Source organism: Verticillium alfalfae, genomic scaffold (genome assembly GCF_000150825.1).
Source record: "Verticillium alfalfae VaMs.102 supercont1.4 genomic scaffold, whole genome shotgun sequence".
Lineage (NCBI taxonomy): Eukaryota > Fungi > Ascomycota > Sordariomycetes > Glomerellales > Plectosphaerellaceae > Verticillium > Verticillium alfalfae.
This window is the reverse complement of record NW_003315035.1, coordinates 172,168-184,057: the sequence shown is the minus strand read 5'-3', so window position 1 is coordinate 184,057 and position 11,890 is coordinate 172,168. Positions and strand designations below refer to the sequence as shown.

Genomic DNA, 11,890 nt, shown 5'->3' with positions numbered 1-11,890 from the left:
AGACGCCCCATATGAAGTAGGGTCCTGGGCACAGCGTCTGCTGCTTGGAGCAAACAACACACGGGCCGAAGCCCGGCCTCGGGCAATATGCGAAGGCTCGCAGTGCTTGTAACCAGGATTATCATATCGGTTCAGAGGACAGGGGTTAAGCACGACTCAGCTGATTGCGGACAATGACACCGGACTGACGACACAGGACTTCATTCAATAACCAATCGCCCATCAATATGTCGTGTTTACAGACGTTTTTTACGTCGAGTGACATGATCACGTCTCGAAGGAGGGCATTTTAAGAAACAAGCCGTTTTCAAGTGGACGCACAGAGCCAAGCCCCTGGGCTCTTGGACCCTCGAAGCAACCTGATCGATGGCACAGCGGGTTAACATCTTGCCATTCCTGCAAGATCTGGCGAGACATGTATCGGTACAACACCCACAGTCTCAGGGTGCCGACATAGTATGAGCAGTGCCAAGAGCCTTACCACATACTCGCTTGCAAGGTTCGCGTAAGCATCACCTCGTGGCGACCACACCACCCGTCTGTGACCAAGTTGGCAGTGGACGTTGAAAAATGGCACCGACCCTCAGGCCAACACGCGTCGAACGGAGCAAGCTCCGTGCTGGTATTCCTGTGCCCCTCACCAGATCTCATATCCGGCTTGCATATGACCCATCTGGGATTCCGACAGTTAAAGGTGCCAAGCATTGCACACACCGAACCTTATCTGAAAATCTTCAGTCGGGGTGTCCGCCGGGCACATGTGCCGGCTCCAAGGACCATTCATCGCGTCGCATACAAAGTGAGTCATTACTAGGTCCATCGCCAGAACGATCCCGGCCGTGAACATGGGAAGTTACGCTTAAATGACAAAAAAAGTGTTTGAAGTTTAATGATGCCACGATATCGGCGTAACGTGATGATGCAAGATAAACAAGTACACCGATCTCATGTTGACCTGCCGAGTACTCATATGTGCATTTTTGCGGAGACACCGAGTTCAGTTCATGTCAGCTTCATCCATGTTCCTCAAAAACAGGCTGTACCACTGTACAGTCTTGATGTGGCCCGATACACTGATCTTCTCATTGACGGTATGAATTCCATCAAGCGTATCGTACTCAGGGTCCCAACCTGGGAAGTGACGGAAGATACTCCGGCTGAGATCCCAGTAGAATTTGGTGTCCGTATTGGCTGGCATGAGGCCAGGCGCCACGATCACGTGGTCTCCGTACAGGGCTTTTGTCGTACCCGACAAGATAGCCCATGGCGTTGATCTTCTACCCTCCTCAAGGTCAGTGGGTGTGACGGGAGCTGGTTCGAGAATGCTCCCCTCAACGCGCAGTGTGATAGACAAGGGCGACTCGGCCTCGTCATCAAAAGCGTGCAGAGCAAGGCCATGCTTGCTAGCAACGTGACCTGCCAGCCTTGAAAGTTTTGCCTTGATCGTACCAGAGGTCTCGCCAATATTGATCCTGTGGTTGATCTTGATGCCCGTTCGCTCAGGAAGAGCATTGACCTTGACGCCGCCGTGCACAACATCCACCGCTTGTGTCGTTGTGAACAAGCTCCGGATCAGCTCACCGCCCCTGGCAACCAGTTTGGCCAACAAGCTCTTGCGAAACCCTAGCAGAATTGTATTCTCGCCTCTTTTTGGCAGCAGCATCCTCACGGGCATAGGAAACTCCGCAGCGTGTGCGGCACCGCATCGAAGAAAGTCCAAAAAAGGATTTTCGTCGTGAAATGCAGGCGGATACGGTTCGCTTTCTATGGCGGAGACCAGCTCAGCGGCGATGCCGACACTGGTGTGCGCAGGTGGCATGGAGCTGTGGCCTCCCGGGGCGCGAATAATGATCTCGACGTCTAGGTAGCCCTTTTCCGAGACGCCCGGCAACGCGAAGAGCTTACCCCAGGTGGGAATGATACCCGCGCCCTCATCAAGGATCAGCGCAGCCCCGTGCTTGCCGTAGCGGTCGACGAGAAATGGCGCGAGGTGCGCTGCGCCCTGAGGACCTGAAACCTCCTCGTCAAAACCGAATGATAGGACGGCAGTGCGGCGTGGACGAAAGCCGGCTTCAACGAGGAGCTCGACCGACTCGAGGATGCCGATGAGAGTGTTCTTGCAGTCAACTGTACCTCGACCCCATATGTAGGTGCCGTCAAAGGCACCGCTGAATGGCGGTTGCTGCCACTGGCCGATAGTCGCGTTCGGAACCGGTACGACGTCTTGATGAGCCATAAGAACGGTCGGTTTAAGGGCTGGTTCTGTGCCTCTCCATGTATACAAGAGACCATGCGTGTTGACGTGCTCCACGGAGAGAACCTTGTGCACCAGAGGGAATGTCTGGCGCAGATACCTTTCGAAGTCGCCGAAAACCAGCCAGCGGGGGTCTTCGCCGAGGGCGCCCATATCGTCAAAAGTCTCGGTACGGATCTTGATCGCCCCAGCAAGTCGGGCGACGGTGGCGTCGCGAAAGGCGTGAGATGCAATATGCGACTCCATATCGACCAAACTGGACGTTGATAGAAGCGGCCGGATAGGCGCCGATTGAGGACATTGCTCTCTAGATGTCGTCAGGGCCGCATGCGAGATTGACGGCAAGGAGTCCGCAAAGGGCAAGGAGGAGGCATTCAGCCATGCTAGCAAGAGCGCGGCGGGTATGACCGCCCACCAGAGTGAGGCCTTCCCGCTTCTATTAAGGCCTGCAGATGTAGACGATGGTGGCGATGCCGATAGGGTTGAAGGTCGCTTTTGATCCATACCAGAGGCTGCAAATCAGACTTAATGATAGAAGTCTCAATTGACGTGTGTAGGGATCAAGAAAATCCAAGCTTCACGCAAAAGGCGCCGCTACTATATATGCGTTTTCCCAATGGAAACTAAAGCTAGGTTAAGCCACGTTTTCCCTATTGTACGAGGCGATGACCGCAAACGGTAGCCAAAACCTAGAGTCATTCAGCTGGTCGGACTACGGCGCCGATGAGGGGTTGCTGTGACGGAAGCGTCTCCGACCTGGATCACGGCGCCACAACCCGCCTTGGTGTCTCACAAACCACAAACCCGGGGTAGCGCATGGATATCTTCCACATGTCAGGTGTTTGTATATGTCTGCTGAAAATGGGTACAAGATATTGTAACTTGGCCCGTCAGCGCTCAGATTCATCTATCTCGCCGCATCTCTCTTCTTCTGCCGCAACCCTTCCATTCGATTTCTTGCCAACCTGAGAATGATCCATGCCAGAAGGCGATAGGCTACTACGCATGCAGCCAGCGCGGCAACATTGATCACTCCGTCCACATTCAGCCTGTACAAGTTCAACACATCTTCGCCTGTCTCAATCGGACATGAACCATCAGGGAGCTGCTGCCCGCCAGTGCATGTGAATTTCACGCCTTCCAAACTGAATGGTGCCAAGGCCCTTGTGGCGTACCGGATAGGACTTAAGAAGTTGAGAGCCTTGAGAAACTCGGGCATGTCGATGGACAAGACGCCAGCCATGGTCTGGGCAACAGAGAGGAAGACGCTTGTCAGATTGACTGCGAAGCCGGTATGACTGAACAGTGTGTTGAACACAATACCCAAGCTCTCGCCGCAGCTCACAATGGCGAAGCAGCAGAACACACTTACAAAATACATCTCTGCAGTGCGAGGAAACCCAACAGCCAGTACTGCAAGGACGCCAAAGAGAAGACTGCTGATAACCTCAAACGGGATCTCAAGAAAGGTGTAGCTGGCTAGAAAGGCCTCAACCCCATAGACGCCGTCATCATCTTCGCGATAATAGACGTCACGTTCGGCTGGATAGACCGCTACATTCTGCAGCATGCCAACAAAGTAGAAGGCGCCGACCTGCTGGACGAATCCCATGCGATTCTGCACAGAGATAAGGTCATGCTTGAGAGGCGCAAAGAAGAGCGATAACACAAGGCCTAAGCCAACGACTTGCATGGTTCGAGCCAACAGCAGCGGTGGTTGCCGGCGGAAGTTGATGAACGCCCGGTGCATGAGCAGTGGAGCTGCTGCTGCGAACGATGCCCGCTTACGAACGAGAGCACCCAACTCAGCCGGCGTCGCCAGGGTGGCTTTGTTGAAGGACTGACGAGGGGGAGGAACAGCAGGTCGATGGTGCGCTTCATGTCCAGTTTTCGAAGCAGATGATATGTGGAGCTCATCCTCATTCTCGTTCTCTCGAGAGCGCGTCTTTTCCGAAGACGAGATCCCCCAAGCTATATTATCGGCGTCATCTTCTGCTTTCTCCTCGATGCCAGATAAACGAGTAGCATGCGCTTCGTGTTTATCCATGTCCACTGGTGTTCTTAGGTGGTCTTGCCACGCCTCGACCAAGCGCCTAACTTTCTCCCGGCTGTCTGCCTCTCGATCTGCTTGTTGTAGGTCAATGGTGATCAGATCTAGAGCAAAATCCGCGGGATTGGTGTGTGAAGGGCATTCGAATCCCTGACGGTTGAAATACGCCAGCATCTCCTTGGCCGAACCAGCGTACGCAGGCGAGCCGCCTCGAGCCAAAAGGAGGACGTTTCCGAAATGCTTGAACAGGTCTGATCTCGCCTGATGAATCGTAAGGATGAGGGTGCGCCCTTCCATGGCAAGGCCCTGAAGCACTTCCATGATCGAATTGGCTGTGAAGGCGTCGAGGCCGCTCGTCGGTTCGTCCAGCAGTAGAACACGTGGATCGCTGAGTAGCTGGACCGCAATCGTGACTCGACGTTTCTCACCTCCAGAGATACCTTTGATCAAATCGCTGCCCACAAGATTGTCGGCGCAGTCCTTCAAACCCATTTTGAGAAGCACCTCTTCGGCGCGTTTGAACTTTTCCTCCTTCGTCATCCAGGAGGGGAGACGCAAGCCGGCCGAAAACCGCAACGTCTCGCGCACAGTCAGGGATGGAAGCAGAGCATCGTCATCCTGGCAGACGTAGGAGCATATCGACCTGATCACTGCATTGGATGGCACAGCGCCATTGAAGGTTAGTTTGCCTGCCGGTCTGTACTGCGTGCCAATATTGTTGTGCAGACGCAAAGCCATGGCATTGAGGAGCGAGGTCTTTCCTGAGCCCGAAGGACCCATGATGATATTCAGAACGCCTGCTTGAAATGTCGCATCGACTGGGTTGAGAATTGTCTTGGTGGGTTGCTTCCTACCAAACACAGAGCGTTTGTCGAGAGCGAGCGCAAAGTTGTCAAGTCCAACATCGATGGTGCGAACCTCAGAGATTGATTTCGCACGCATCTTTTCTTTGCCAGCCGACAAATCAGTATCGGAATTTCTGGCTCGCGCGATTGTCATCTCAACGGGAACAAACTGAAGTCCTATAGCAGATAGGATACAGAAGAAAATGACGAAGGCGGTCATGATGACAATGGGACGCCATACCCAATTTTGGGGGAAGCCGAGCGACTCCATAATAAACTCGCCTGTGTACTGGTAACAAGCTGGATCTGACTGACCGCCAGGTAGTGGGCAATCATAGAACGCCCCTTCAAACTCGTTACCGCAGTATGCGCTGAAAGCATAATACTATCGAACCGAAAAGTCAGACACAGACGGCATGGTAAGGGATTGAATGGACAAAGGCTTACAGTGTATGTGATGTGCTTCATCCACCGCACATATACGGGTATGCTTTCAGCTTGAACAAACATGCCACAGGCCATACTCTGCATAGTATATATCAGGTTGGCAATCAAGCTTGCGCCAGGGAAATTTCGACAGGCTGTGACGCAAGTCATAGCACAAGTCATGGCGATATAATGATTCAGTAGAGTGATGCTGAAGAAGATGAGGAACTGGCTGGCATCTCTCTCGAAACCAGCCATAAAGTAGAATATGACAGAGAATAGGAACGGAACGGGGAAGTCTTCGGTGAATAAACGGGCGAAACGTCGAGAGAGGAGAAACGGAATAGCGTCAACACAGTGTTCCGTGTGCTCCCGGTCAAATGTAGGCATATCGATAGACAGACGGTAGATCTCGAAGATGAGGATGAGATAACCCTGGAGACCGGCGGCTGTGTATAGCCCTCCTTGGCGCGAGCGAATACCGGAATCATCTCGGGGAAGGTTGTAAAAGATATATCCCGTCACCAAGCCCATCAGCACCGCTTCGACGACGGCTGCCAGCATGCCCATAGGATCTCGGTAGGTGACCTTGAACGTCCTGTTGGTCAACATGCGTAGTTGACGGCCGTATGTGGCATGTTTCGTCGCTTGTGCTCTCCTTTCCTTGTGGCTTGTCGTTTGCACAGCGCTTTGCTCCGTGGGTGGGAAAATTATTTGACTTTGTTCCGTCCAGGCCGCCTTGAGCCTGTCAACTCGAGCTGTACTCTCCCCCTCAAGTTCTGGAGTTCGATTGTCAATGGCAGCAACGTCAATCAAGTACTCGGCAGGGTTTACAAAAGGGGGCAGTCGAAACCCTTGCCCCTCGAACCAAGTGGTGCAATCCTTAGCCGGCCCCGAATATACAGGGCTGCCACGGGTCAGGATGATAAGGTTATCAAACAGATCCCAAATCTCTGAGCGGGGTTGATGAATGGTCGTGATGATGGTCCTTCCTTTGGTCGCTAAGCTCTTGAGAGTCCTGACGAGCTGGAATGCACTGGTGGCATCCAAGCCTGTCGTGGGCTCGTCCAAGAACAAGACTGAAGGATTGGCTAGAAGCTGAACGCCAATGCTGACCCTCCGTTTCTCTCCACCAGAACAGCCACGATGCTGATGATTGCCAATCCTAGTGTCCGCGCATTCTTTCAGGCCGAGTTCTAAGATGACCTCCTCAACGATTCGGGTGCGCTCCTCAGCTGTGGTTGGTGGGGGCAGGCGCAAGTCGGCAGAGTACTGCAGGGTTTCTCGAACGGTTAGAGTCGGGAGCAGGATATCCTGTTGCATCACGTAGGCGTGGCGCACGATCTGCACTGTATCGTTGCCGTTGAAGCGGATAGATCCAGCCTGCGACAAACGCGAGCTGATCATGCGTTCTGACATGGTGTTGAGTAGCGTTGTCTTGCCGGATCCGCTTCCGCCAATGATGGCAGTAAGCGTGCCATGGGCCAACGAGGCGTCGACATGGTGCAGCAATGTCTTGGAATCGGGTGTAGATTTGAATCTCTGCTTTGCCAGGTCGGGATATGTCGAAGGCTCGAACCACGACGGCGATGTATCGACGGTGACAGCAAGGCTTCGAATCTCGACGTCGACAGCCTCAACGTCGTCTAGCGAAATGTGCCCGGCGCGAGACAAGGAGAACCGGCTTGGCTCGAGGTAACCGTGATCGCGGTCGCGGTTCAGATCGCCGTGAGCGCTGGGGTCCATAGTGGTCGCAATCGAGCTGGCGCGCTCGACTTTGTCCATGTCAAATATGTCGGACGTCGGGCGCTCGGTGGCCTTAGCATCAGGCCCTTGTCCCTGAGCTTCCTCGGGAGCAGCCATGATGCCGAAGAGGTAGCGCGACGATTCAGCAGTCAAAGTGGAGGTCAAGTCTCTTCTATGTGCGGAGAGCAACGACTGTGACGCGAGGTTTCGAAAGAGAAGTGTTCAAAATGAACTTGGCCAGCATCGAAAGCGGTCTCGCGAGGAAGTGGCTGTTTGATGCTCGCTTAACAAGAACACGCACCTTTCTGTCGCCGGCCTGGCGTTGCCAGATGGGATGGAGTGAAGATGAGATATCCATAACGGGCAACGGAAAAGTAGATGACCATAGCCAACTGACGGAGTCAATGGCCCAAAAAGTGAGGGGCCGTTGGATTGTGCAAGATTGGCCACTGTGTCGGCTCAATGGCCCGGGTCGGCGGCAGGCTAGGACGACAGAGGGTGGCGGGGGCCATGGGTGCAGCTCGCTTGGGTGTTCTGTCGACAAGAGTGGTGGGAGTTTGCAGGCCTTGGCCAGGATGGTCATGTCATGTTGGTGATTTCAGGGTCGGAGCCACCAGACGCTCTCGGCTATCCGTGCACCACCCCACCAGACCCCAGTCGCCACCCCAGTCGCCACCCCCACAGCCACTTGCTACCTGAGCCATCTGTCAACCCATTTGCGCTGCACGTGGAGTCTCGGTTGCAGGTCGCCATCTCGGTAAGTAGACCCTGAGGCAAGGACCCTAGTATAGCGATAGAGTTTTCATGTCACGCCCAGGAATACTGCTCTCCGCTGACGACAATGCTTTGTCGCTTTGTCGTAGTGCAGTGCAGTCTAGTGCAGAGTGCCATCGAGAAAGCTCAAACAATGAAAACATGCAACATTTGTGTAAGGAGCCGATACCCGCAACGGGAATGCCTTCACGACGCCTGAATTTATCCAAAGGCTTCTCTGAAGCTTTCTGAGGAAGCAATCTCTCTTGCCTTAGGTACCTACCTACCTAGAGAAGTAGCACCATCTCCTGGAGAGGAGGCCCCACGGAGACTCTGAAGGTTTCGTGATGGGTCTAGAAGTAATGAAGAGTGCAGCAATGGTGCGGCCTCCTCTGAATGAAGCGGGCCTACACCAACCTTCATTAAAACAAGACCTGCGCTCTGAGAACCTCACGGGCCACCATGATCCCCAGGCATCCCTTGATTCGAGCTCCACGAGAACTCGTGGCGGAGCTCACGATCAAGCTCCCCTCCCGAGACGCGGCGCGACGTAGACGTGTTCGCGTATCCTGGGCAATCCGCCGCATCGCCCGGAACGTAGGCATCTTTAAAGGGCTTCTCTCACCCATCAGCCGCCCCCATCTTCGTGTCCTGGACTTTGACGCCTGTTTGTGAAGCAAATCTTGTACGTTGGAATGATTTTGCAGCGACATTTTGGTTACTTCTCAGACGTCTCTTCCGGATCCCACTATCAGTCCATCTGTACAACTCGACGGCCCAAGAGTTCTACCCTACTGGCAACAGCATGACGCAGTCCGATCGATACAGAGGGGATGCCCATGAGGAACGGTTACTGGAACTCCAGCGCCTCCAACTGCAGCGATATTGGCCTGCAGAGTTCTATGTTATCGAGCGGAAATGCTTGACCATGGTTCTCGGGGTCATTCGGATCCATCACATCTTGACAGCTGCTGGTTTCCAATATTGGGACGCGTGGAATCTGACACACCCGGTACTGAAGCCCATCGCAGAGATCTTCCGGTCACCACTCAAACGCAAGCTAGCAATTCTCGACGAGAATCGCCGAAGAATTCTTACGAACATGGTGCTCACTCAACAAAAGGTTGAGAAAGCTATCCATGCCGTCATTGAGCTGCATTTCCAACTCCTGCACCTGGGCAGGACCAGGCATATAACGACGTGTCCAGATATGCGTCACAACATGCTCCAGAGGTTACTCGAGCGATATAGGAATCGCGCAGATTTGCAGCTTGAACCTTTCCGGGTCGAAAAGGGTAGCCGTGGTGCCCTTCGGGTCGTCATGGTGGCTAGTGGCTCTGCGCATACAACCGAAGGGCGTGGCCGCAAAACTTCGGTGCATTTACCGACAGCTGAAGAGGGTAGTCGCGAAAACCCAATTTGCTTAATGGAGCACGACTCAGCTGTCTTGCGTCAGGAGCACGAGACGATGAGCGAGTCTGTGGACGCTTCGAATCCAGCATCAAGATGCAGCGTGTTCACAGATGCTGGGTTCGTGGACCGCGATATTACGGACGCAGACCTCCTTAGGCTGTATCAGTTTGACACGGTGCAAAGATTTGTGGTGATACCGGAGCCCGAAGACTCGAGCTTCGTGGCTGATTCTCGGAGTGAAACCCGGTCTACAAGCAGCCCGCCAACGTCAACTTCTCGTAGGGGGACTGTCTCCGGTCCTGCTGCTTCGCAAACATGGGGTATCGTTAACTCTACAACAATAACATCACCGCAGAGAACACACTACGAAACTTGCGCCTCAGCCCTTACCACTACTTCTCAGAAAAGGTCGACAATCACTGAAACCACAATAAGAGCGCCAGCTCCTCGATTCAAGAGTGTACCAAGGCAGACGGCCAGCCAACCCCTCGAACAAGCCACGCGCCAGCCATCCCTACCTCATCGCTCGAGTCGCCGCACAACAGCACCAAACTGTGTTCTCCTGTCGCCCGAAACGTCATCGTCGCCGTCACTGGAAGCACCTGCTCTTCCCACGGCTATCCCAGCACCAGAAGTCATCTTACTTTTGGAACCACTCAACTCCGTCGGGCATCGAGACGCTCCACACAGGGGAACACGATTTTTGATCTCGCCTCCCGGATCATCCACCTCTACTCGCATCCATAAGACACCTCGAAAGCCGGCTTGCGATGCTCGCAGACAACTTCCAAACTTTACAGAAAGCACACCTCGTCGTACTTCAAGAGTTTTTGCATCGCCACACCACGCCGACTGGTCCACTTTCATCATCCGCCGCGGCGATAGTGCCAACAGTGGCGCGAATCTCTCCGGCGCCCTCAAGCCCAGCGCAACAACGTGAGCAAAGGCTTCATGGCGGGGATGTCTGTTAAGGACTGTACAATACCCTTTCTTTTCCAAAGTGATATAGATAACGTTCTGCCATATTGGGGGCTTCATCGAGAGATCGCAGCACTCAAGTACCTTGTAAGGCAGGGTGAGGCGGAGAGTTCGGGAGCGACTGGTCTGAGATGATATCACCGCTAGTAGACTGGTTGGCAAACCGTACTTGGCCTTATTCCTCGAGTTTTGAGGTAGCTTCTGACGGGGGACTACCATGGACTGTGAAAACATACACTTATATTCTGCCTTCATTGAGGAGCCCTGCTGAACGTTTCTTAAAGTGCTGCAATCTCTCGCACACCCATTTCCGTTCCAGATCTGACGCGGTGAAGGGTCGAGACCACGACCTTCCCTTGGAGCAGTGATGAAAACAATAAAGAAGTAATGTATATGTGTATATCCTAATCATGATGCGCCATATGGCCGTGATAAATCCTATTAACATCAACCGACAATGTATCGAGTTCTCTTTGAGAGAATCCTCTTTCAACCCTCGCGTGCCCGTCCGGGCCAGGTAGGGTTCGCCCGCGTCTAACAAACAAGAGCCACAGCGAGAGGCTCATTCCCATGGCTAACAAGTCTCAGATCATGTACTGATCAGCAAACAATCAGACATGCAATCTGAAGAAAACCATAAGAATAGAGAAATAAAATTGCTCCACACCTTGCCCCCTTTAGAAGTTCTCTTTGCCCCATTTGAACGAAAAGCTACAGTTTAAGTGTTAGTTCAGGGACACGGTACGTAATTGGTAGATAAATCGAGCTTACCCTGGTTCGCTGTACTTGTTACAAAAGATATGCAGTGTACTGCCAAGGCCCTTAGGACCACAGAAAAACACCCCAGCCTCAGCAGGTGAGTGCAGCTTTCTGATTCCACGGAAGATCATGTCCCAGTTGGGCCGTCCAAAGTTCGTCGGCGACCTCAGACCGGTGATGGTGTCTTTGTCAGCGTTGGCATCATTGATCATGATGTTTGTTGCGTCGTCTGCCTTGATCTTGGCGGTCAGGTAGGTATGGATCTCGATGCGATTGTCAACGTCCTGCGCTTCAATGGCGAGCAACAGCGAGCGGAACCACTCAAAGGAGCCGAAATCTCTGCAGATCCAGAAGAAGTAAACTTTGCTGAGGCGCGTCTTCTTCTGAGGGTAGTTCATGCGATACCAGATGGACTTGAGAATGGATGCAAACGGCGTGACGCCAATTCCCGCGCCGCAGAGAACAGAGATCTCGTACTTGAAGACATCCTCCGAAGCCGATCCAAAGGGTCCGTCAATGTAAACGCGAGGCAGCACGCGGCGCAGAGCAGGATCGACATCGCTTCCATCGCCATTGACACCGACGACCTTGCTACCGTCCTTCTTCTTGTCGAACTCGCAGCCCAAGACGCTAGAGGCATAGCTAGTGTTATCACCACCTACACGC

General features: G+C 53.4%; 4 protein-coding genes across 4 annotated transcripts in view; 1 reads left to right on the top strand and 3 right to left on the bottom strand.

The window, feature by feature from the left end:
• Positions 1-997: 997 nt before the first annotated feature.
• On the bottom strand, positions 998-2,500 carry VDBG_03460 (carboxypeptidase S; the record flags this gene model as incomplete). Its single annotated transcript, XM_003005461.1, has 1 exon — positions 998-2,500. One exon carries the CDS (start codon positions 2,498-2,500, stop codon positions 998-1,000), a length of 1,503 nt encoding a protein of 500 aa, XP_003005507.1.
• Positions 2,501-2,888: 388 nt separating this feature from the next.
• VDBG_03459 (ATP-dependent permease PDR10) lies at positions 2,889-7,438 on the bottom strand (the record flags this gene model as incomplete). Its single annotated transcript, XM_003005460.1, has 3 exons — positions 2,889-2,943; positions 3,430-5,534; positions 5,597-7,438. 3 exons carry the CDS (start codon positions 7,436-7,438, stop codon positions 2,889-2,891), a joined length of 4,002 nt encoding a protein of 1,333 aa, XP_003005506.1.
• Positions 7,439-8,879: 1,441 nt separating this feature from the next.
• Positions 8,880-10,427, top strand: VDBG_03458 (predicted protein; the record flags this gene model as incomplete). The annotated part of the gene is made up of 1 exon (XM_003005459.1): positions 8,880-10,427. One exon carries the CDS (start codon positions 8,880-8,882, stop codon positions 10,425-10,427), a length of 1,548 nt encoding a protein of 515 aa, XP_003005505.1.
• Positions 10,428-10,845: 418 nt separating this feature from the next.
• Positions 10,846-11,890, bottom strand: part of VDBG_03457 (NADPH oxidase) — a gene marked incomplete at both ends in the record, with an annotated part of 2,961 nt that continues 1,916 nt past the window's right edge. The window contains 2 exons of the mRNA XM_003005458.1: positions 10,846-11,176; positions 11,237-11,854. Of these exons, the coding sequence (XP_003005504.1) occupies positions 11,143-11,176; positions 11,237-11,854 (652 nt within the window). The remainder of the gene's footprint in view (positions 11,177-11,236; positions 11,855-11,890) is intronic.